The sequence below is a fragment of the Mustelus asterias genome, unplaced genomic scaffold (assembly GCF_964213995.1).
Source record: "Mustelus asterias unplaced genomic scaffold, sMusAst1.hap1.1 HAP1_SCAFFOLD_887, whole genome shotgun sequence".
NCBI classification, from domain to species: Eukaryota; Metazoa; Chordata; class Chondrichthyes; order Carcharhiniformes; family Triakidae; genus Mustelus; species Mustelus asterias.
Genome location: NW_027590833.1, coordinates 136,390 through 162,693, shown reverse-complemented (window position 1 = coordinate 162,693; position 26,304 = coordinate 136,390). Strand labels below are relative to the sequence as shown.

General features: G+C 50.6%; 1 protein-coding gene across 1 annotated transcript in view; it reads left to right on the top strand.

The window, feature by feature from the left end:
• Nucleotides 1–5,211: 5,211 nt before the first annotated feature.
• The window catches only part of LOC144487576 (adenylate cyclase type 4-like), a gene marked incomplete at its 5' end in the record, with an annotated part of 44,994 nt that continues 23,901 nt past the window's right edge, over nucleotides 5,212–26,304 (top strand). The window contains 4 exons of the mRNA XM_078205660.1: nucleotides 5,212–5,349; nucleotides 9,467–9,577; nucleotides 12,190–12,374; nucleotides 20,787–20,880. Of these exons, the coding sequence (XP_078061786.1) occupies nucleotides 5,212–5,349; nucleotides 9,467–9,577; nucleotides 12,190–12,374; nucleotides 20,787–20,880 (528 nt within the window). The remainder of the gene's footprint in view (nucleotides 5,350–9,466; nucleotides 9,578–12,189; nucleotides 12,375–20,786; nucleotides 20,881–26,304) is intronic.

Below are 26,304 nucleotides of genomic sequence, written 5' to 3'. Positions count from 1 at the left end.
GGGGCTTGGGTATGTGGGAGTGGTGGCAGAGTGAGCGTGTGTGTGTGTGTGTCTGTGTGTGTGTCAGAGTGTGTGCATATCTGTGTGTGTGTGTGTGTGCGTGAGCGTGCGTGTGTGTGTCTGTGTGTGTGTCAGAGTGTGTGCGTATCTATGTGTGTGTGTGTGCGTGCGTGAGCGTGCGTGTGTGTGTCTGTGTGTGTGTCAGAGTGTGTGCGTATCTATGTGTGTGTGTGTGCGTGCGTGAGCGTGTGTGTGTCTGTGTGTGTGTCAGAGTGTGTGCGTATCTATGTGTGTGTGTGTGTGTGTGTGCGTGCGTGAGCGTGTGTGTCTGTGTGTGTGTCAGAGTGTGTGCATATCTGTGTGTGTGTGTGTGTGTGTGTGCGTGAGCGCGTGTGTGTGTGTGTCTGCATGTTTGGATGAGGGTGTGTATGTGTACGCGAGTGTATGCAAGTGTGCGTGTATGTGTATGTTTTTGTGTGTATACGCGTGTGTGCGACTGTACACGTGTGTGTGTGTGTACATAGAACATAGAACAGTACAGCACAGAACAGGCCCTTCGGCCCACGATGTTGTGCCGAGCTTTGTCTGAAACCAAGATCAAGCTATCCCACTCCCTATCATCCTGGTGTGCTCCATGTGCCTATCCAATAACCGCTTAAATGTTCCTAAAGTGTCTGACTCCACTATCACTGCAGGCAGTCCATTCCACACCCCAACCACTCTCTGAGTCAAGAACCTACCTCGGACATCCTTCCTATATCTCCCACCATGAACTCTATAGTTATGCCCCCTAGTTACCACTCCATTCACCCGAGGAAATAGTCTTTGAACGTTCACTCTATCTATCCCCCTCATCATCTTATAAACCTCTATCAAGTCTCCTCTCAACCTCCTCCGCACGTGTATATGTGTGTTTGTGTGTGTCCATGTGTGTGTGCAAGTATCTGCGTGTGTGTGTTTGTGCGTGTGTGTAATTGTCCGTAAGTGTGTGCGTGCACATGTTAAAGTTCATTTATTAGTGTCACAAATAGGTTTACGTTAACACTGCAATGAAGTTACTGTGAAAATCCCCGAGTCTCCACACTCCGGTGCCTGTTTGGGTTACACTGAGGGAGAATTTAACACGGCCAATCCACCTAACCAGCGTGTCTTTGGACACTAAGGGACAATTTAGCATGGCCAATCCACCCAACCTGCACATCTTTGGACACTAAGGGGCAATTTAGCATGGCCAATCCACCTAACCTGCACATCTTTAGACACTAAGGGACAATTTAGCATGGCTAATCCACCTAACCTGCACATCTTTGGACACTAAGGGGCAATTTAGCATGGCCAATCCACCTAACCTGCACATCTTTGAACACTAAGGGGCAATTTAGCATGGCCAATCCACCTAACCTGCACATCTTTGGACACTAAGGGACAATTTAGCATGGCCAATCCACCTCACCTGCACATCTTTGAACACTAAGGGGCAATTTAGCACGGCCAATCCACCTCACCTGCACATCTTTGGACACTAAGGGACAATTTAGCATGGCCAATCCGCCTAACCTGCACATCCATCGGACTGTGTGAGGAAACCGGAGCACCCGGAGGAAACCCACGCAGAGACGGGGAGAATGTGCAAACTCCACACAGACAGCGACCCGAGTCCGGGAATCAAACCCACGTCCCTGGCGCTGTGAAGCAGCAGTGCTAACCACTGTGCCAGCGTGACACCCCGTGTGTATTTTTGCGTGTGTGCAAGTGTGTGTGTATATCTGTGTGTGGGCTCCATGGTGTGGGGCATGGGGAGCTGGGTGGTTGGTTCAATGGGTGGTACACCGACCTTTCATCGTTCTTGAGACTTTGGGGAGGAGGCAGGAATCGTGGGGGTCACGACCCAGAGGAGCCATTGAAGTGAGTGCGCGTTTGGGCGGTGGGGGGAGGGGGAGGGGGAAGGGGGGGGGGTTTCTGGCTGGAGGTCCTGATGCGCGTTATCACACACGAGGCTTGATGCTCAGGAAATAAAGGCTTTTATTTGCTGTAACAAGGCAGCTACTAATTATATACACGATCCCAGACTGAGGGGTCCCAGACAGAGCAGTGACCTTTATACCTCTCCCAGGAGGCGGAGCCCGACTGGGATGTACCATAATAACTATAATACAAGGTGTAACAGCCCAACCCTAACCCCAACAGCAACAAGTAGAACAACCCATCCCTAACCCCAACAGCAACAAGTAGAACAACCCATCCCTAACCCCAACAGCAACAAGTAGAACAACCCATCCCTAACCCCAACAGCAACAAGTAGAACAACCCATCCCTAACCCCAACAGCAACAAGTAGAACAACCCATCCCTAACCCCAACAGCAACAAGTAGAACAACCCATCCCTAACCCCAACAGCAACAAGTAGAACAACCCATCCCTAACCCCAACAGCAACAAGTAGAACAACCCATCCCTAACCCCAACAGCAACAAGTAGAACAACCCATCCCTAACCCCAACAGCAACAAGTAGAACAACCCATCCCTAACCCCAACAGCAACATATATACATACTCGTAGTACTGGCCAGACCCTGGCTCAGTACTATCTAGTGGGAACCAACGATGGTTCACCACAGGTCCGTGACTACTGGTGTTCCACAGGGGATCCGTACTGGGATCTCTGCTGTTTGTGATACATATCAATGATTTAGGTGGACGGGTGGGCTCGTAAGTATGCAGACAACACAGAGGTGGAGTTGTGGAGAGTGTAGAAGGTTGTCAAAGGATACAGCGGGATATAGATCAGTTGCAGATATGGGCAGAGAAATGGCCGATGGAGTTTAATCCAGTCAAGTGTGAGGTGCTGCGTTTTGGGAGATCAAATGTTAAGGGTAAGTGTACAGTTAATGCCAGGACACTGAACAGCACTGACGTACAGAGGGATCTTGGGGTTCAAGTCCATAGTTCCCTGAAAGTGGTCACACCAGTAGATAGGGTGGTAAAGAAGGCCTATGGCACGCTTGCCTTTATTGGTTGGGGCATTGAGTACAAGAGTCAGGATGTCATGTTGCAGCTTTATAAAACTTTGGTTAGGCCGCACTTGTGGAGTATTGTGTTCAATTCTGGTCGCCACATTACAGTAAGGATGTGGGGGCTTTGGAGAGGGTGCGGGAGAGGTTTACCAGGATGCTGCCTGGATTAGAGGGTACGAGCTATAAGGAGCGGCTGGACAAACTGGGATTGTTTTCTCTGGAGCGCCGGAGGCTGAGGGGAGACCCGATAGAAGTCTATAAAATTATGATAGGGTTGAGAGTCAGAATCTTTTTCCCCAGAGTTGAAATGTCTAATACTGGGGGGGGCCTGCACTTAAGGTGAGAGGGGGGGAAAGTTCAAAGGAGATGTGAGGGGCAAGTTTTTTTTACACAGAGAGTGGTAGGTGTCTGGAACATGCTGCCCGGGATGGTGGTGGAGGCAGATACGGTAGGGGGGCTTAAGGGGCTTTTAGATAAGCACATGGATATACAAGGAAGAGAGGAATAGAGACTACAAGGTGGCACGGTGGTTAGCACTGCTGCCTCACAGCGCCAGGGATCCAGGTTCGATTCCCGGCTCGGGTCACTGTCTGTGTGGAGTTTGCACATTCTCCTCGTGTCTGCGTCGGTTTCTTCCGGGTGCTCCGGTTTCCTCCCACAGTCCAAAGATGTGCAGGTTAGGTGGATTGGCCATGCTAAATTGTCCCTTAGTGTCCAAAGATGTGTAGGTTAGGTGGATTGGCCGTGCTAAATTGTCCCTTAGTGTCCAAAGATGTGCAGGGTAGCACAGTGGTTAGCACTGCTGCTTCATAGCTCCAGGGACCCGGGTTCGATTCCCGGCTTGGGTCACTGTCTGTGTGGAGTTTGCACATTCTCCTCGTGTCTGCGTGGGTTTCCTCCGGGTGCTCCGGTTTCCTCCCACAGTCCAAAGATGTGCGGGTTAGGTTAATTGGCCATGCTAAATTGCCCCTTAGTGTCCCGGGATGCGTATGTTAGAGGGATTAGCGGGTAAATATGTAGGGATATGGGGATAAGGCCTGGGTGGGATTGTGGTCGGTGCAGACTCGATGGGCCGAATGGCCTCTTTCTGCACTGTGGGGATTCTATGATGATGAGGTTAGGTGAATTGGCCATGCTAAATTGTCCCTTAGTGTCCAAAGATGTGCAGGTTAGGTGGATTGGCCATGCTAAATTGTCCCTTAGTGTCCAAAGATGTGCAGGTTAGGTGCATTGGACATGCTAAATTGTCCCTTAGTGTCCAAAGATGCGCAGGTTAGGTGGATTGGCCATGCTAAATTGTCCCTTAGTGTCCAAAGATGCGCAGGTTAGGTGGATTGGCCATGCTAAATTGTCCCTTAGTGTCCAAAGATGCGCAGGTTAGGTGGATTGGCCGTGCTAAATTGTCCCTTAGTGTCCAAAGATGTGCAGGTTAGGTGGATTGGCCGTGCTAAATTGTCCCTTAGTGTCCAAAGATGTGCAGGTTAGGTGAATTGGCCATGCTAAATTGTCCCTTAGAGTCCAAAGATGTGTAGGTTAGGTGGATTAGCAGTGCTAAATTGTCCCTTAGTGTCCAAAGATGTGTAGGTTTGGTGGATTGGCCATGCTAAATTGTCTCTTAGTGTCCAAAGATGTGCGGGTTAGGTGGATTGGCCAAGCTAAATTGTCCCTTAGTGTCCAAAGATGTGCAGGTTAGGAGGATTGGCCATGCTAAATTGTCCCTTAGTGTCCAAAGATGTGTAGGTTAGGAGGATTGGCCATGCTAAATTGTCCCTTAGTGTCCAAAGATGCGCAGGTTAGGTGGATTGGCCATGCTAAATTGTCCCTTAGTGTCCAAAGATGTGCAGGTTAGGTGGATTGGCCATGCTAAATTGTCCCTTAGTGTCCAAAGATGTGTAGGTTAGGAGGATTGGCCGTGCTAAATTGTCCCTTAGTGTCAGGGGGACTAGCTGGGGTAAATGTGTGGGGTTAGGGGGATAGGATGTGGGTGGGATTGTGGTTGGTGTGGACTCGATGGGCTGTACGGCCTCCTTCTGCACCGTCGGGATTCGATGATTCCATGACCAAGGGCAGGCAGGAGTGATTGGTTCAATTTGGCGTCCTGTTCGGCACGACACAGTGGGCCGAGGGACCTCTTCCTGTGCTGTGCTGCTCTATGTTCTGTGATCCATCGTTTTCTCTCTCTCTCTCTCCTTTATCAGAAATGCACCCAGAAAGGCCCCACGGGCCTGCAATGGATCTCCTCCATCTCAGCATCCGTCAGCAACAAGCCATGGCTGAGGGTCGCACTGGCAGTCGTCACCATCCTGCTTGTGCTCATCATGGCTCTCCTCAACTTTGTGAGTTGTTGGTACCGGCAGTGGGCGGAAGAGCGAGCGAGCGAGCGAGAGTGCACATACGATACAGCCCGGCAACACAACGGGCCCCTCTTGTCCACTTGACAAATTCCCCCCCCCCACCGAGGTGGCCCGCTCATCGATCTCCAGTGTCGGTAGCCCTGAACCGTCGGGCCTTCAAGCAGGCTTCTGGGTGGCAGAGTGGTTAGCACTGCTGCCTCACAGCGCCAGAACCCCGGGTTCGATTCCCGGCTTGGGTCACTGTCTGTGTGGGAGTTTGCACATTCTCCCCGTGTCTGCGTGGGTTTCCTCCGGGTGCTCCGGTTTCCTCCCACAGTCTGAAAGACGTGCTGGTTAGGGTGCATTGGGCCGTGCTAAATTCTCCCTCAGCGTAACCCGAACAGGCGCCGGAGTGTGGCGACTAGGGGGATTTTCACAGTAACTTCACTGCAGTGTTAATGTACAACTACTTGTGACGCTAATAAATAAACTTCTTCCAATAAACCCGGCAGCGTTGTGACAGAGAGAGGGAGTATCCTTGCTATGGAGGGAACACAGCGAAGGTTTACCAGACTATTTCCTGGGATGGCAGGTCTGTCAGAGAATCCCTACAGTGCAGAATGAGGCCATTCGGCCCATTGAGTCTGCACTGACAACAATCCCACCCAGGCCCTATCCCCTTAACCCCACATATTAACCCTGCTAATCCCCCTGACACTAAGGGACAATTTAGCATGGCCAATCCGCCCAACCTGCACATCTTTGGACACTAAGGGGCAATTTAGCATGGCCAATCCACCTAACCTGCACATCTTTGGACACTAAGGAACAATTTAGCATGGCCAATCCACCTAACCCGCACATCTTTAGACACTAAGGAACAATTTAGCATGGCCAATCCACCTAACCCGCACATCTTTGGACACTAAGGGACAATTTAGCATGGCCAATCCACCTAACCTGCACATCTTTGGACACTAAGGAACAATTTAGCATGGCCAATCCACCTAACCCGCACATCTTTGGACACTAAGGAACAATTTAGCATGGCCAATCCACCGAACCTGCACATTATGGGCGGCACGGTAGCACAGTGGTTAGCACTGCTGCTTCACAGCTCCAGGGACCTGGGTTCGATTCCCAGCTCGGGTCACTGTCTGTGTGGAGTTTGCACATTCTCCTCGTGTCTGCGTGGGTTTCCTCCGGGTGCTCCGGTTTCCTCCCACAGTCCAAAGATGTGCGGGTTAGGTTGATTGGCCAGGTTAAAAATTGCCCCTTCGAGTCCTGGAATGCGTAGGTTGGAGGGATTAGCGGGTAGGTATGTGGGGGTAGGGCCTGGGTGGGATTGTGGTCGGTGCAGACTCGATGGGCCGAATGGCCTCCTTCTGCACTGTAGGGTTTCTATGATTTCTATGATCTTTGGACACTAAGGAACAATTTAGCATGGCCAATCCACCTAACCTGCACATCTTTGGACACTAAGGGACAATTTAGCATGGCCAATCCACCTAACTTACACATCTTTGGACACTAAGGAACAATTTAGCATGGCCAATCCACCTAACCTACACATCTTTGGACACTAAGGAACAATTTGCATGGCCAATCCACCTAACCTGCACATCTTTGGACACTCAGGGACAATTTAGCATGGCCAATCCACCTAACCTACACATCTTTGGACACTAAGGAACAATTTAGCATGGCCAATCCACCTAACCTACACATCTTTGGACACTAAGGAACAATTTAGCATGGCCAATCCACCTAACCTACACATCTTTGGACACTAAGGGACAATTTAGCATGGCCAATCCACCTAACCTACACATCTTCGGACACTAAGGGACAATTTAGCATGGCCAATCCACCTAACCTGCACATCTTTGGACACTAAGGAACAATTTAGCATGGCCAATCCACCCAACCTGCACATCTTTGGACACTAAGGAACAATTTAGCATGGCCAATCCACCTAACCTGCACATCTTTGGACACTAAGGGACAATTTAGCATGGTCAATCCACCTAACCTGCACATCTTTGGACACTAAGGAACAATTTAGCATGGCCAATCTACCTAACCCGCACATCTTTGGACTGTGGGAGGAAACCGGAGCACCCGGAGGAAACCCACGCAGACACGAGGAGAATGTGCAAACTCCACACAGACAGTGACCCGAGTCGGGAATCGAACCCGGTTCCCTGGCGCTGTGACGCAGCAGTGCTAACCCACTGTGCCACCGTATCGTCCTCTGAAGAGAGACTAAGTTTTACATACACGCCCGCACTCACAAACAAAGGACAGATAAGAGTATCTCTGCAGTTGGCCGATGTAGGGTGTGCAGGAGATATTATAAGATAAGGGATCAAGCTCGCAGGGTCTAGAATCTGTCAATCTGGAAGTTCCCTTGTGCAATGTCGGTCCAACCAACTGACCGTAGCTTTGCAGGCCTGAAAGCAGACCTTTTAGACTCAGACTGGGGTTCTCTGGCTACAGGTTAGCAGCCGCACAAAGTTTTAGGTCAGGTACAGACAAAGACAAGAGAGACAGAGAGAGAGAGAGATAGAGGCAGTGAGGGTAGCTTCATTCATGGGCAGCACGGTAGCACAGTGGTTAGCACTGCTGCTTCACAGCTCCAGAGACCCGGGTTCGATTCCCGGCTCGGGTCACTGTCTGTGTGGAGTCTGCACATTCTCCCCGTGTCTGCGTGGGTTTCCTCCGGGTGCTCCGGTTTCCTCCCACAGTCCAAAGATGTGCGGGTTAGGTTGATTGGCCATGCTAAAATTGCCCTTAGTGTCTTGGAATGCGTAGGTTAAAGGGATTAGTGGGTAAAATATATGGGGGTAGGGCCTGGGTGGGATTGTGGTCGGTGCAGACTCGATGGGCCGAATGGCCTCTTTCTGTGCTGTAGGGTTTCTATGATTTCTCAACCTGTATCCTTCAACAAGGCTGACTTCAGAAAAACCACAACAATTTAAGCTTCCTTTTCTCTCTCTCTCTCTCCCATTAGGTTTCCGGGAAGCTACCAACTTTTACCTTTTTAATGTTTCATTTTGCCCCGTTAAAGTGTTCGAAGTTCAAAACAAATGCCCAGATCTTGGGCGGCACGGTGGCACAGTGGGTTAGCACTGCCGCCTCACAGCGCCAGGGACCCGGGTTCGATTCCCGGCTCGGGTCACTGTCTGTGTGGAGTCTGCACGTTCTCCCCGTGTCTGCGTGGGTTTCCTCCGGGTGCTCCGGTTTCCTCCCACAGTCCAAAGGGTGAGGCGGATTGGCCATGCTAAATGTGTGGGATCGCAGGGCTAGGGTGGACTTCTGACCTTATTAAAAAAAAGAATATCCCCACTTTAGCGACCAAATGTGCGGATAGTTCCATCTTGTAGGCGAAAAATTCAGTGTTGCGGGATATGATTCCAACAGAGTATCATCTTGACAAGAACACAGAGAGACAGAATCAGAGAGAGAGACAGAATCGCAGAGAGACAGAATCGCAGAGAGACAGAGTGAGACAGAGAGAGTGACAGAGAGAGAGACAGAGAGAGTGACAGAGAGAGAGACAGAGAGAGAGACAGAGAGAGGGACAGAGAGAGAGACAGAGAGAGAGACAGAGAGAGGGACAGAGAGAGAGACAGAGAGAGAGACAGACAGAGTGAGACAGAGATAGACAGAGAGAGTGAGACAGAGAGAGTGAGAGAGAGAGACAGAGAGAGAGAGAGAGAGAGAGAGACTCAGAGAGAGACACTCAGAGAGAGAGACAGAGAGAGAGAGAGACAGAGAGAGAGAGTCAGAGAGAGAGAGAGACAGAGAGAGGGAGACAGAGAGAGAGACAGAGTGAGACACAGAGAGAGTGACAGAGAGAGAGGATTCTCTCTGCTGGCAAGTCCCAGATTTGCTGCGACACCCCCCATGGCTGAACATACAGTCGGTCGGCGGAGAGCGGTCATGTTGCAGTGGTGATAAACCGGGAAGGTCCTCAGATTGGGCGGTCCAGTCTGTAACACCGCTCTCTCGGGCGGTAGACAAGCTAGGGGGCTGTAATTCCGGTCGGTTTGACTGGCCGATCCAAATCCAACTCAGCCATCTGTTTGGTTTTTTTCTCTCTATTTCTCGTTGCCAGTTTTTCCTACCGGAACTGACAGAACCCATTCCATGCGACGACCGGAATCGCTCTCTGACGCTCAACGGGGACCAGGGGACCTTTGACGCCCAGTTTCTCTTCGTCGTTCCTGTGAGTGTTGACGCCGAGTTTGACTAGGCCCCTTGCATGACACTCTCTCACTCCCACACCGCCCCCTCTGTTTCCCGGCCGCCCCCACCGTGTGCCCACCACGTGACCACCTTGGCTATTTTTCAGATGGCGATCTGTTCAAGGTGTTCAAGGGAAATGTTTCAGGAATAGATTCCCCAATTCATTCGCCCTGGTTAACTTTCTCCTGGGATTTTCTTGGCCGAAACTCTAGCCGGCCCCAAAGACTCCTGGGAGTCAGAACAGGCCCTCGGCCTAACTCTAGCCGGCCCCAAAGGCTCCTGGGAGTCAGAACAGGCCCTCGGCCTAAACTCTAGCCGGCCCCAAAGGCTCCTGGGAGTCAGAACAGGCCCTCGGCCTAAACTCTAGCAGGCCACAAAGGCTCCTGGGAGTCAGAACAGGCCCTCGGCCTAAACTCTAGCCGGCCCCAAAGGCTCCTGGGAGTCAGAACAGGCCCTCGGCCTAAACTCTAGCAGGCCACAAAGGTTCCTGGGAGTCCAAAGAGGTCCTCGGCCTAAACACCAGTAGGCCCCTAAGGCTCCTGGGAGTCTGGATAGGCCCTTAGCCTAAACTTTAGAACATAGAACATAGAAAAGCTGCAGCACAAACAGGCCCTTCGGCCCACAAGTTGTGCCAAACATGTCCCTACCTACTAGGCTTACCTATAACCCTCTATCTTACTAACTTCCATGAACTTATCCAAAAGGCTCTTAAAAGACCCTATCGAATCCGCCTCCACCACCACTACCGGCAGCCGATTCCACACACCCACCACCCTCTGAGTGAAAAACTTACCCCTGACATCTCCTCTGTACCTACTCCCCAGCACCTTAAACCTGTGACCTCTTGTGGCAACCATTTCAGCCCTGGGAAAAAGCCTCTGAGAATCCACTCTATCAATACGTCTCAACATCTTATACACCTCTATCAGGTCACCTCTCATCCTTCGCCTCTCCAAGGAGAAAAGACCGAGCTCTCTCAACCTATCCTCATAAGGCATGCCACCCAATCCAGGCAACATCCTTGTAAATCTCCTCTGCACCCTTTCTATGGCTTCCACATCCTTTCTGTAATGAGGCGACCAGAACTGGGCACAGTACTCCAGGTGGGGTCTGACCAGGGTCCTATACAGCTGCAGCATTATCTCCCGATTTCTAAACTCAATTCCTCTATTGATGAAGGCCAGTATTCCATACGCCTTCTTAACCACAGCTTCTACCTGCGACGCTGCTTTGAGCGTCCTATGAACCCGGACCCCAAGATCCTTCTGATCTTCCACACTGCCAAGCGTCTTACCCTTAATATTATATTCTTTCATCCTATCCGACCTGCCAAAATGAACCACCACACATTTATCTGGGTTGAAGTCTATCTGCCACTTCTCCGCCCAGTCTTGCACCTTATCTATGTCTTGTTGCAACTGCTGACATCCCTCTACACTATCCACAACGCCACCAACCTTTGTGTCATCAGCAAACTTACCAACCCATCCTTCCACTTCCTCATCCAGGTCATTTATAAAAATCACAAAGAGCAAGGGTCCCAGAACAGATCCCTGGGGCACTCCACTGGTGACCGACCTCCATGCTGAAAAAGACCCATCTACAACCACTCTTTGCCTTCTCTGGGCAAGCCAGTTCTGGATCCACAAAGCAATGTCCCCTTGTATCCCATGCTCCTTCACTTTCTCAATAAGCCTTGCATGGGGCACCTTATCAAACGCCTTGCTGAAATCCATATAAACCACATCTACCGCTCTTCCCTCGTCTATGTGTCTCGTCACATCTTCAAAAAATTCAATTAGGCTCGTAAGGCATGATCTGCCTTGGACAAAGCCGTGCTGGCTATTTCTGATCATACTATTCCTCTCCAGATGTTCATAAATCCTGCCTCTCAGGATCTCCTCCATCAACTTACCAACCACTGAGGTTAGACTCACTGGTCTATAATTTCCCGGGCTATCTCTTCTCCCTTTCTTGAATAAAGGAACCACATCCGCAATCCTCCAACCCTCCAGAACCTCTCCCGTCTCCATTGATGACGCAAAGATCATCGCCAGAGGCTCAGCAATCTCTTCCCTCGCCTCCCACAGTAACCTGGGGTACATCCCATCCGGTCCCGGCGACTTATCTAACTTGATGCTTTTCAACAGCTCCAACACATCCTCTTTCCTAATGCCCACACGCTCAATCTTCTCAGTCCACTGCAAGTCTGCACTGCAACTACCAAGATCCTTCTCCACTGTGAATACTGAAGCAAAGTATTCATTGAGTGCCTCTGCTATTTCTACCGGTTCTATACAGACTTTCCCAGACTTTAGCCAGCCCCCAAGCCATGGAAGCCTGAATGGGCCTCGAATCTCAAGCCTAACAGGCCCACGAGATCTCTTGAAGCCTGACTAGGCCTTTAGCCTAAACTCCAGCGGGTCCCTAAAGCTCCTGGGAGTCCAAAGAGACCCTCGGCCTAAGTTCCAGCAGGGCCGCAAGTGTGAATAGGCCTCTGGCTTCCAGTCACTTGCGCCTCTGACAGGGCCCCTAATGTTGTGAGCTGTCGAATGTTAACGCACGATTTCTTGCTTCTTCAAATTCCCTCAGTATTACATGTACTGCTGTCTCCTGGGCCTGCTGACCTGCTCCTTGTTCTTCCGCATGAACTTTGAACTCAAGATGATCCTATTGGTCCTGGCGCTGGTGGTCTACAATGTCATCTTCCTCTACACCCACTCCAAGATGTCCGACTACTACACCTGCCACCTGTACCCCAATGCCACCCAGGAAGGGTAAGGGTTCCGCTTTTTTTTTGCTTGTTGGTCTCCTTGTAGTCTTTGTTCCCAAGTTCCCATCCAAGTTGTGGGGGGGAGGGGTGGAACAAAATGGCCCCGGGGTGGGAGACGACGAAGGAGAGCGGCAAGAGGAACCGGAGCCTCTGGGAAGGAGGAAAGAGCAAAACACTCTGTATCTAACCCCCTTGCTGTACCTGTCCTGGGAGTGTTTGATGGGGGACAGTGTAGAGGGAGCTTTACTCTGTATCTAACCCCGTGCTGTCCCTGTCCTGGGAGTGTTTGATGGGGACAGTGTAGAGGGAGCTTTACTCTGTATCTAACCCCGTGCTGTCCCTGTCCTGGGAGTGTTTGATGGGGACAGTGTAGAGGGAGCTTTACTCTGTATCTAACCCCGTGCTGTACCTGTCCTGGGAGTGTTTGATGGGGGACAGTGTAGAGGGAGCTTTACTCTGTATCTAACCCCGTGCTGTCCCTGTCCTGGGAGTGTTTGATGGGGACAGTGTAGAGGGAGCTTTACTCTGTATCTAACCCCGTGCTGTACCTGTCCTGGGAGTGTTTGATGGGGGACAGTGTAAAGGGAGCTTTACTCTGTATCTAACCCCGTGCTGTCCCTGTCCTGGGAGTGTTTGATGGGACAGTGTAGAGGGAGCTTTACTCTGTATCTAACCCCGTGCTGTACCTGTCCTGGGAGTGTTTGATGGGGGACAGTGTAGAGGGAGTTTTACTCTGTATCTAACCCCGTGCTGTACCTGTCCTAGGAGTGTTTGATGGGGACTGTGTAGAGGGAGCTTTACTCTGTATCTAATCCCATGCTGTACCTGTCCTGGGAGTGTTTGATGGGGGACAGTGTAGAGGGAGCTTTACTCTGTATCTAACCCCGTGCTGTACCTGTCCTGGGAGTGTTTGATGGGGGACAGTGTAGAGGGAGCTTTACTCTGTATCTAACCCCGTGCTGTACCTGTCCGGGGAGTGTTTGATGGGGGGACAGTGTAGAGGGAGCTTTACTCTGTATCTAACCCCGTGCTGTACCTGTCCTGGGAGTGTTTGATGGGGGACAGTGTAGAGGGAGCTTTACTCTGTATCTAACCCCGTGCTGTACCTGTCCTGGGAGTGTTTGATGTGGACAGTGTAGAGGGAGCTTTACTCTGTATCTAACCCCGTGCTGTACCTGTCCTGGGAGTGTTTGATGGGGGACTGTGTAGAGGGAACTTTACTCTGTATCTAGCCCCATGCTGTACCAGTCCTAGGAGTGTTTGATGGGGACAGTGTAGAGGGAGCTTTACTCTGTCTCTAACCCCGTGCTGTACCTGTCCGGGGAGTGTTTGATGGGGGGACAGTGTAGAGGGAGCTTTACTCTGTATCTAACCCCGTGCTGTACCTGTCCTGGGAGTGTTTGATGGGGGACAGTGTAGAGGGAGCTTTACTTTGTATCTAACCCCGTGCTGTACCTGCCCTGGGAGTGTTTGATGGGGGACAGTGTAGAGGGAGCTTTACTCTGTATCTAACCCCGTGCTGTACCTGTCCGGGGAGTGTTTGATGGGGGGACAGTGTAGAGGGAGCTTTACTCTGTATCTAACCCCGTGCTGTACCTGTCCGGGGAGTGTTTGATGGGGGGACAGTGTAGAGGGAGCTTTACTCTGTATCTAACCCCGTGCTGTACCTGTCCTGGGAGTGTTTGATGGGGGACAGTGTAGAGGGAGCTTTACTCTGTATCTAACCCCATGCCGTACCTGTCCTGGGAGTGTTTGATGGGGGGACAGTGTAGAGGGAGCATTACTCTGTATCTAACCCCGTGCTGTACCTGTCCTGGGAGTGTTTGATGGGGACAATGTAGAGGGAGCTTTACTCTGTATCTAACCCCGTGCTGTACCTGTCCTGGGAGTGTTTGATGGGGACAATGTAGAGGGAGCTTTACTCTGTAACTAACCCCGTGCTGTACCTGTCCTGGGAATGTTTGATGGGGACAGTGTAGAGGGAGCTTTACTCTGTATCTAACCCCGTGCTGTACCTGTCCTGGGAATGTTTGATGGGGACAGTGTAAAGGGAGCTTTACTCTGTATCTAACTCCGTGCTGTACCTATCCAGGGAGTGTTTGATGGGGGACAGTGTAAAGGGAGCTTTACTCTGTATCTAACCCCGTGCTGTCCCTGTCCTTGGAATGTCTGTTGAGGGACAGTCTAGCTGGTTAGAGAGACCTCCCAGATACAGGATTGTGAGAGAGAGGGAGGGGTTAGAGAGACCTCCCCAGATAGCGGAGTGTGTGAGAGAGAGGGGGTTAGAGAAATGTCTGCAGATACAGGAGTGTGTGAGAAAGGGAGGGGTTAGAGAGACCTCCCCAGATACAGGATTGTGTGAGAGAGAGGGGCTTAGAGAGACCTCCCAGATACAGGAGTGTGAGAGAGAGAGGGGGTTAGAGAGACCTCCCCAGATACAGGAGTGTGTGAGAGAGGGGGTTAGAGAGACCTCCCCAGATACAGGAGTTTGTGAGAGAGAGGGGGTTAGAGACACCTCCCAGATACAGGAGTAAGAGAGAGAGGGGGTTAGAGAGACCTCCCCAGATACAGGAGTGTGTGAGAGAGGGGGTTAGAGAGACCTCCCCAGATACAGGAGTGTGAGAGAGAGAGGGGGTTAGAGGGATCCCCCCAGATACAGGAGTGTGTGAGAGAGAGGGGGTTAGAGGGATCCCCCCAGATACAGGAGTGTGTGAGAGAGAGGGGGGTTAGAGAGACCTCCCCAGATACAGGAGTGTGTCAGAGAGAGAGGGGGTTAGAGAGACCTCCCCAGATACAGGAGTGTGAGAGAGAGAGGGGGTTAGAGTGACCTCCCCAGATACAGGAGTGTGTGAGAGAGGGGGTTAGAGAGACCTCCCCAGACACCGGAGTGTGAGAGAGAGGGGGTTAGAGGGATCCCCCCAGATACAGGAGTGTGTCAGAGAGAGGGGGTTAGAGAGACCTCCCCAGATACAGGAGTGTGAGAGAGAGAGGGGGTTAGAGAGACCTCCCCAGATACAGGAGTGTGTCAGAGAGAGAGGGGGTTCGAGAGATTCCCCAGATACAGGAGTGTGAGAGAGAGAGGGGGTTAGAGGGATCCCCCCAGATACAGGAGTGTGAGAGAGAGAGGGGGTTAGAGGGATCCCTCCAGATACAGGAGTGTGAGAGAGAGAGGGGGTTAGAGAGACCTCCCCAGATACAGGAGTGTGAGAGAGAGAGGGGGTTAGAGAGACCTCCCCAGATACAGGAGTGTGTCAGAGAGAGAGGGGGTTTGAGAGATCCCCCCAGATACAGCAACAGAATGAGATCCGAGCATAGGGATCTTTTTAGGTGAGTAAATGGAACTTTGATGGGGAGAGGTTTCAGGGATTGAGAACGGCACTCTGAGAAGTCATAGAGTTATCGAGGTTTACAGCATGGAAACAGGCCCTTCGGCCCAACTTGTCCATGCTGCCCTTTTTTTTAAACCCCTAAACTAATCCCAATTGCCTGCATTTGGCCCATATCCCTCTATACCCATCGTACCCATGTAACTATCTAAATGCTTTTTAAAAGACAAAATCGTACCCGCCTCTACTACTACCTCTGGCAGCTTGTTCCAGACACTCACCACCCTCTGTGTGAAAAAATTGCCCCTCTGGACCCTTTTGTATCTCTCCCCTCTCACCTTAAACCTATGCCCTCTAGTTTTAGGCTCCCCGACCTTTGGGAAAAGATGTTGACTATCTAGCTGATCTGTGCCCCTCATTATTTTATAGACCTCTATAAGATCACCCCTCAGCCTCCTACGCGCCAGAGAAAAAAGTCCCAGTCTACCCAGCCTCTCCTTATAACTCAATCCATCAAATCCCGGTAGCATCCTAGTAAATCTTTCCTGCACTCTTTCTAGTTTAATAATATCCTTTCTATAATAGGGTGACCAGAATTGCACACAGTATTCCAAGGTTCATGTATTCATGTTGCTGAGAGGGTTTGTACGTCTTGCCTTCCATTCCGCTCTCAATCATGTGCTGTCGAAGCTTCCCCCCTTGCACTCAACAGGACAACGAAACAGGAATGCTAAATCACCGACTCTAACAACAATTTACACCGCGGGCAAAAAGAAAAGACGTGGATGGGTTGTCGAGCTGTCTGTGATTGGTGAGGGGCCTTACTATGGATGGGCAGAACTCCAAGCTCCCCTGTCCGGTTCAAAAGTGGCGGAAAGCCTCGGTGTTACCAAGGGCGGGGGGGGGGGGGGGGTTTAATCTCCTCTCTGAGAACCAACAGTCAACCACTCACAGAGGAATACCTCGCTTCATAATCTGTTAAAGTGTGTGTGAGAAGGGGGATTATCTGCACTTCAACAACTTTTAGTGGTTAAATCAAAATAACATGGGCGGCACGGTGGCACAGTGGGTTGGCACTGCTGCCTCACAGCGCCAGGGACCCGGGTTCGATTCCCGGCTCGGGGTCACTGTCTGTGCGGAGTTTGCACATTCTCCTCGTGTCTGCGTGGGTTTCCTCCGGGTGCTCCGGTTTCCTACCACAGTCCGAAAGACGTGCGGGTTAGGGTGCATTGGGCCGTGCTAAATTAGGATCAGGGGGACTAGCTAGGGTGGCATTATGGGGATAGGGAATGGGTGGGATTGTGGTCGGTACAGACTCGATGGGCCGAATGGCCTCCTTCTGCACTGTCGGGATTTTACAAATTTCTATGCACCCCCTGATACTCTGTGTAAAATCAACAAGTAACACTATTTATTTAACTAACAGTGAACAGGTGAACTAAACTATTAACAAAATGAATCAAACACTATTCTAATGGAATGCTGTTTCGATAAATACTATTCCCACTTATTAACAAAAAATATATAATCTTTTTAGTCACTCTCAAAATACAACCAGGTTTTGTCTTCTGGAATCTTCTTTGCTGATTTCTTCTGTCTTGATAGAATCATAGAATCCAACAATGCAGAAGGAGGCCATTCGGCCCATTGAGTTTGCACTGACCACAATCCCACCCAGGCCCTATCCCCATAACTCCATGCATTTACCCGTAGCTAGTCCCCCTGACACTAAGGGGCAATTTAGCACGGCCAATCCACCCCCACCTGCACATCTTCCGGACTGTGGGAGGAAACCGGAGCACCCGGAGGAAACCCACGCAGACACGGGGAGAAGGTGCAGACTCCACACAGACAGTGACCCGAGGCTGGGAATCGAACCCGGGTCCCTGGCGCTGTGAGGCACCCAGTGCCGACCGCTGTGACGCCGTGCTGCCTTTTAAGGCATAAATGCAACTATGAGTCGTGGCGGAGGCCATTATTGTCTGGCTTTCCGGAGCCGGGAGCTGTCTCTTATCCCACTTTGTACACCTCAAAATCCCCACAATAGGATTGGTTGTTAGGTTACCAAAACATAAAATTCAAATCTGATCGGCTGCTGCTATTCAAATGTCTATTTTGAATTGATTGGTTAAAAAATATGTTCTGATTCAAATGGATAAAGCCTGTTACCAAAGCAATCATGTTGTTTAGCCCTTCAACACAATGTATCAGTCTGTGTACTTCATCCACCTTTTCAGTAAAAAACCTTTTTTTGAACAGAACCATGAAATAGTTTCTGCTCTTAGCATTTTTACAGTTTTCTTCTAACTTTACAAACACCAACTTCACTCGGGCATGTGGATTTTGAGGGTGGGGGGCGGGGGGGGGGGGGGGTTGTCCCCCTGTGTGATTGTGCGTCAAGTATAAATGGGCCACTTTCTGAGTGTGGTTGATCTTGAATCGACCGTCAGGGCAGCTAGAGTATAAAAGTTGGGGTCTGATGTTGCGGTTGTATAGAACGCTGGTTAGGCCACATTTGGAGTACTGCGTCCAGTTCTGGTCGCCGCACTACCAGAAGGACGTGGAGGCATTGGAGAGAGTACAGAGGAGGTTTACCAGGATGTTGCCTGGTATGGAGGGTCTTAGCTATGAGGAGAGATTGGGTAGACTGGGGTTGTTCTCCTTGGAAAGACGGAGAATGAGGGGAGATCTAATAGAGGTGTACAAGATTATGAAGGGGATAGATAGGGTGAACGGTGGGAAGCTTTTTCCCAGGTCGGAGGTGACGATCACGAGGGGTCACGGGCTCAAGCTGAGAGGGGCGAGGTATAACTCAGACATCATAAGAACATAAGAAATAGGAGCAGGAGTGGGCCATCTAGCCCCTCGAGCCTGCCCCGCCATTCAATAAGATCATGGCTGATCTGACGTGGATCAGTACCACTTACCCGCCTGATCCCCATAACCCCTAATTCCCTTACCGATCAGGAATCCATCCATCCGCGCTTTAAACATATTCAGCGAGGTAGCCTCCACCACCTCAGTGGGCAGAGAATTCCAGAGATTCACCACCCTCTGGGAGAAGAAGTTCCTCCTCAACTCTGTCTTAAACCGACCCCCCTTTATTTTGAGGCTGTGTCCTCTAGTTTTAACTTCCTTACTAAGTGGAAAGAATCTCTCCGCCTCCACCCTATCCAGCCCCCGCATTATCTTATAAGTCTCCATAAGATCCCCCCTCATCCTTCTAAACTCCAACGAGTACAAACCCAATCTCCTCAGCCTCTCCTCATAATCCAAACCATAAGACCATAAGACATAGGAGCGGAAGTAAGGCCATTCGGCCCATCGAATCCACTCCACCATTCAATCATGGTTGATTTCAACTCCATTTACCCGCTCTCTCTCCCCATAGCCCTTAATTCCTCGAGAAATAAGACCATAAGACAAACCCCTCATCTCCGGTACTCATCTCTACCCATAATGATTCCACGTTTTGTTCCTCAGAGCCTATGTCATCAGAGGGACGTTTTTTACACAGAGGGTGGTGGGGGCCTGGAATGCGCTGCCAAGTAGGGTGGTGGAGGCAGGCACGCCGACATCGTTTAAGGACTTACCTGGATAGTCACATGAGCAGCCTGGGAATGGAGGGATACAAACGATTGGTCCAGTTGGATCAAGGAGCGGCACAGGCTTGGAGGGCCGAAGGGCCTGTTTCCTGTGCTGTACTGTTCTTTGTTCCATCGGCGCACTCGGGATTGTCCAGCGGGTGCTACCCAGCGGTGGAGTCGCATCGAACACGGTCGGGCGGAATTTTCTCGTCGCTGGCTCGCCACGGGAATCACATCGGGCGGACCAACCTAAAGCTCCGTTGATCTCGGGTGGTGGGAATCCTCCGGCCTAGGATGGTTCTTTGGAAGGAACTCTTCAAACGCAGACAATAAAAATAGAACAAAACTTACTCCAACTTATCAATCAAGGGAAAGGGTTGAATAAAGAAGCTTCATTACTCCAACACTTGGGGCCTCGCCCTGGGCCACTCCCAGCTCCCCCACAATTCCCAACAGGTGCTTATTTACCGTGAGGTCAGCTGACCATCACAACGTTCTATAATTGGTTCCGTGGCTTACTGGGTCAGCTGACCCTTACAGCTTGTTATCATTGGTCACATTACACCCAATACAAAGTGTCACCGGTTACATTCTAACATGGGGGACGAGCGCGAGCGGGAAAATCCCACATCCGTTTGCTTTGCGCACTCTGCCAGTGCAGGGTGGTCATGGAATGATAACTAGCTTGAACATAGAACATAGAAAGCCACAGCACAAACAGGCCCTTCGGCCCACAAGTTGCGCCGATCATATCCCTACCTCTAGGCCTATCTATAACCCTCAATCCCATTAAATCCCATGTACTCATCCAGAAGTCTCTTAAAAGACCCCAACGAGTTTGCCTCCACCACCACCAACGTCAGCCGATTCCACTCACCCACCACCCTCTGAGTGAAAAACTTACCCCTGACATCTCCTCTGTACCTACCCCCCAGCACCTTAAACCTGTGTCCTCTCGTAGCAACCATTTCAGCCCTTGGAAATAGCCTCTGCGAGTCTACCCTATCCAGACCTCTCAACATCTTGTAAACCTCTATCAGGTCACCTCTCATCCTTCGTCTCTCCAGGGAGAAGAGACCAAGCTCCCTCAACCTGTCCTCATAAGGCATGCCCCCTAATCCAGGCAACATCCTTGTAAATCTCCTCTGCACCCTTTCAATGGCTTCAACATCTTTCCTGTAATGAGGTGACCAGAACTGCGCGCAGTACTCCAAGTGGGGTCTAACCAGGGTCCTATAAAGCTGCAGCATTATCTCCCGACTCCTAAACTCAATCCCTCGATTAATGAAGGCTAGGCTTGGCGTTGACTCCGCTGCTCTCCCGCGGTATGAATTGTTGTTTGAGATTCCGAATCGGCATTCTTGGCGTTTGTCCCGACGAGCGGCGGAGGACAAAGCTTCGGGCGACCAGTGTCTCATTTGCAGCCACGTTCAATTTGTGTAACAATGCCCCCCCCCCATCTCCCACCACCCCTCTCACGTTTCTTTCTTTCTGTCTTCCCAGGGGTCTGCAACCCGGGGTGTTCAAGGATCCCAAGTTGATGGGGACCATCTCCATCTTCATCTTCTTCTTCACACTCCTCGTCCTGGCGAGGCAGGTACGGAAGGGCAATGCGATGTTGGGGGGGGGGTGGGGGGGTGGGGAATGGGGCTGATGGCAGTGGAGACGATGTCGAGGGGTGGTAGTGGTGGGGGAGGTGCCGTTTCGGGATTCAAACATTCCCCGAGAGCACTGCTGGGGCACGCGCGGTTGAGGGAGAGCGAGATCCTGGGGTGGGGTGGGGGATTGCGGGGAGAGGGGGGAGGTGGAAGGGACTGAAATCTTCACTCTCTTTTCCCCCATCACCCAAACCAACCTCCCATCCATTGACTCCGTCTACACTTCCCGCTGCCTCGGAAAAGCAGCCAACATAATTAAGGACCCCACGCACCCCGGACATTCTCTCTTCCACCTTCTTCCGTCGGGAAAAAGATACAAAAGTCTGAGGTCACGTCCCAACCGACTCAACCAACCAACTCAACCAACCAACGGAGAATATAAAAGCAGGGATGTCTTGCTGCATCTGTACAGGGCATTGGTGAGGCCGCAGCTGGAATACTGTGTGCAGTATTGGTCCCCTTATTTGCGGAAGGATATATTGGCCTTGGAGGGAGTGCAGAGAAGGTTCACCAGGTTGATACCAGAGATGAGGGGTGTTGATTATGAGGAGAGACTGAGCAGATTGGGTTTGTACTCGTTGGAATTTAGAAGGCTGAGGGGGGATCTTATAGAGACCTATAAGATAATGAAGGGGCTGGATAGGGTAGAGGTGGAGAGATTCTTTCCACTTAGAAAGGAAACTAGAACTAGAGGGCACAGCCTCAAAATAAAGGGGGGTCAGTTTAGGACAGAGTTGAGGAGGAACTTCTTCTCTCAGAGGGTGGTGAATCTCTGGAATTCTCTGCCCACTGAAGTGGTGGAGGCTACCTCGTTGAATATGTTTAAATCACGGATAGATGGATTCCTGATCGGTAAGGGAATTAGGGGTTATAGGGATCAGGCGGGTAAGTGGAACTGATCCACTTCAGATCAGCCATGATCTTATTGAATGGCGGGGCAGGCTTGAGGGGCTAGATGGCCTACTCCTGCTCCTATTTCTTATGTTCTAACTCAAGAACAGCTTCTTCCCTGCTGCTGCCAGACTTTTGAATGCACCGACCATATGGAATGAATCATAGAAAACCTACTGTGCAGAAGGAGACCATTCGGCCCATCGAGTCTGCACCGACCACAATCCCACCCAGACCCTATCCCCATAACCCCACATATTTACCCTGTTAGGCCCCCTGATACTAAGGGGCAATTTAGCATGGCCAATCCACCTAACCTGCACATCTTTGGACTGTGGGAGGAAACTGGAGCACCCGGAGGAAACCCACGCAGACACGAGGAGAACAAAACAAAGAACAATACAGCACAGGAACAGGCCCTTCGGCCCTCCAAGCCCGCGCCGCTCCCTGGTCCAAACTAGACCATTCTTTTGTATCCCTCCATTCCCACTCCGTTCATGTGGCTTTCTAGATAAGTCTTAAACGTTCCCAGTGTGTCCGCCTCCACCACCTTGCCCGGCAGCGCATTCCAGGCCCCCACCACCCTCTGTGTAAAATACGCCCTTCTGATATCCGTGTTAAACCTCCCCCCCCCCCGTCACCTTGAACCTATGACCCCTCGTGAACGTCACCACCGACCTGGGGAAAAAGCTTCCCACCGTTCACCCTATCTATGCCTTTCATAATTTTATACACCTCTATTAAGTCTCCCCTCATCCTCCGTCTTTCCAGTGAGAACAACCCCAGTTTACCCAATCTCTCCTCATAGCTAAGACCCTCCATACCAGGCAACATCCTGGTAAACCTCCTCTGTACTCTCTCTAAAGCCTCCACGTCCTTCTGGTAGTGTGGCGACCAGAACTGGGCGCAGTATTCCAAATGCGGCCGAACCAACGTTCTATACATCTGCAACCATCAGACCCCAACTTTTATACTCTATGTCCCGTCCTATAAAGTAAGAAGTCTCACAACACCAGGTTAAAGTCCAACAGGTTAACCTGGTGTTGTGAGACTTCTTACTGTGTTCACCCCAGTCCAACGCCGGCATCTCCACATCCATCCTATAAAGGCAAGCATGCCATATGCCTTCTTCACCACCTTCTCCACCTGTGACGTCACCTTCAAGGATCTGTGGGCTTGCACACCCAGGTCCCTCTGCATGCAGACTCCACACAGACAGTGACCCGAGCCGGGAATCGAACCCGGGCCCCTGGCGCTGTGAGGCAGCAGTGCTAACCACTGTGCCACCGTGCCGCCCCACTTTTGAATGGACCTACCTCACATTATGTTGATCTTTCTCCACACCCGAGCTATGACCGTAACACTACATTCTGTACCCTCTCCTTTCCTTCTCCCCTGTGTACTGTACGTATGAAGAAGGAGCAGCGCTCCGAAAGCTCATGACTCCAAATAAACCTGTTGGACTTAAACCTGGTGTTGTGAGACTTCTTACTCTATGAACGGTATGCTTTGCCTGCACAGCGCGCAAGAAACAATACTTTTCACTGTATCCCAATACATGTGACAATAATAAATCAAATAAAACCCAGTGAGCTGAGACCGATCGTCCAATACCCAAGCCCCCTACCTTCCCCACTCCAGTACAAGAAAGGAGGAAGAACGGCAATGTCAGAGGTGCCATCTTTTAAATGGGCGGCACGGTGGCACAGTGAGGTTAGCACTGCTGCATCACGGCGCCAGGGACCCAGGTTCGATTCCCGGCTTGGGTCACTGTCTGTGTGGGAGTTTGCACATTCTCCCCGTGTCTGCGTGGGTTTCCTCCGGGTGCTCCGGTTTCCTCCCACAGTCTGAAAGACGTGCTGGTTAGGGTGTCATTGGCCGTGCGAAATTCTCCCTCAGAGTAACCCGAACAGGCGCCGGAGTGTGGCGACGAGGGGATTTTCACAGTAACTTCATTGCCGTGTTAATGTAGGGCGACTTGTGACACTGATAAATAAACTTTAAACCCTGCTTTGAACCAAGGCTGGAGTGACGTCCATGGCCGATGGCGCTCCCTGCCTGGGTTGGAGCAACAGCTGGTTCACAACAGTTCCACCCTCCATCTCCTCCCCGCTTCATTCTTATTTATTAGTGTCACAAATCGGCTTACATTAACACTGCAATGAAGTTACTGTGAAAATCCCCTAGTCGCCACACACCGGCGCCTTTTTGGGTCAACGCACCTAACCTGCACATCTTTGGACACTAAGGGACATTTTAGCCTGGCCAATCCACCTAACCTGCACATCTTTGGACACTAAGGGACATTTTAGCATGGCCAATCCACCTAACCTGCACATCTTTGGACACTAAGGGGCAATTTAGCATGGCCAATCCACCTAACCTGCACATCTTTGGACACTAAGAGGACAATTTAGCATGGCCAATCCACCTAACCTGCACATCTTTGGACACTAAGGGACATTTTAGCATGGCCAATCCACCTAACCTGCACATCTTTGGACACTAAGGGGCAATTTAGCATGGCCAATCCACCTAACCTGCACATCTTTGGACACTAAGAGGACAATTTAGCACGGCCAATCCACCTAACCTGCACATCTTTGGACACTAAGGGACAATTTAGCATGGCCAATCCACCTAACCTGTACATCTTTGGACACTAAGGGACAATTTAGCACGGCCAATCCTCCTAACCTGCACATCTTTGGACACTAAGGGGCAATTTAGCATGGCCAATCCACCTAACCTGCACATCTTTGGACACTAAGGGACAATTTAGCATGGCCAATCCACCTAACCTGCACATCTTTGGATACTAAGGGACAATTTAGCATGGCCAATCCACCCAACCGGCACATCTTTGGACACAAAGGGACGATTTAGCATGGCCAATCCACCCAACCTGCACATCTTTGGACATTAAGGGACAATTTAGCACGGCCAATCCGCCTAACCTGCACATCTTTGGACACTAAGGGGCAATTTAACATGGCCAATCCACCTAACCTGCACATCTTTGGACACTAAGGAACAATTTAGCATGGCCAATCCACCTAACCGGCACATCTTTGGACATTAAGGGACAATTTAGCATGGCCAATCCACCCAACCTGCACATCTTTGGACATTAAGGGACAATTTAGCACGGCCAATCCGCCTAACCTGCACATCTTTGGACACTAAGGGGCAATTTAACATGGCCAATCCACCTAACCTGCACATCTTTGGACACTAAGGAACAATTTAGCATGGCCAATCCACCTAACCGGCACATCTTTGGACATTAAGGGACAATTTAGCATGGCCAATCCACCTAACCTGCACATCTTTGGACACTAAGGGACAATTTAGCATGGCCAATCCACCTAACCTGCACATCTTTGGACACTAAGGGACAATTTAGCATGGCCAATCCACCTAACCTACATATCTTTGGACACTAAGGGACAATTTAGCATGGCCAATCCGCCCAACCTGCACATCTTTGGACACTAAGGGACAATTTAGCATGGCCAATCCACCTAACCTGCACATCTTTGGACACTAAGGGACAATTTAGCATGGCCAATCCACCTAACCGGCACATCTTTGGACATTAAGGGACAATTTACCATGGCCAATCCCCCTAACCTGCACATCTTTGGACACTAAGGGACAATTTAGCATGGCCAATCCACCTAACCTGCACATCTTTGGACACTAAGGGACAATTTAGCATGGCCAATCCACCTAACCTGCACATCTTTGGACACTAAGGGACAATTTAGCACGGCCAATCCTCCTAACCTGCACATCTTTGGACACTAAGGGGCAATTTAGCATGGCCAATCCACCTAACCTGCACATCTTTGGACACTAAGGGACAATTTAGCATGGCCAATTCACCTAACCTGCACATCTTTGGATACTAAGGGACAATTTAGCATGGCCAATCCACCCAACCTGCACATCTTTGGACACAAAGGGACGATTTAGCATGGCCAATCCACCCAACCTGCACATCTTTGGACATTAAGGGACAATTTAGCACGGCCAATCCGCCTAACCTGCACATCTTTGGACACTAAGGGGCAATTTAACATGGCCAATCCACCTAACCTGCACATCTTTGGACACTAAGGAACAATTTAGCATGGCCAATCCACCTAACTTGCACATATTTGGACACTAAGGGACAATTTAGCATGGCCAATCCACCTAACCTGCACATCTTTGGACACTAAGGGACAATTTAGCATGGCCAATCCACCTAACCTGCACATCTTTGGACACTAAGGGACAATTTAGCATGGCCAATCCACCTAACCTACATATCTTTGGACACTAAGGGACAATTTAGCACGGCCAATCCGCCCAACCTGCACATCTTTGGACACTAAGGGACAATTTAGCATGGCCAATCCACCTAACCTGCACATCTTTGGACACTAAGGGACAATTTAGCATGGCCAATCCACCTAACCGGCACA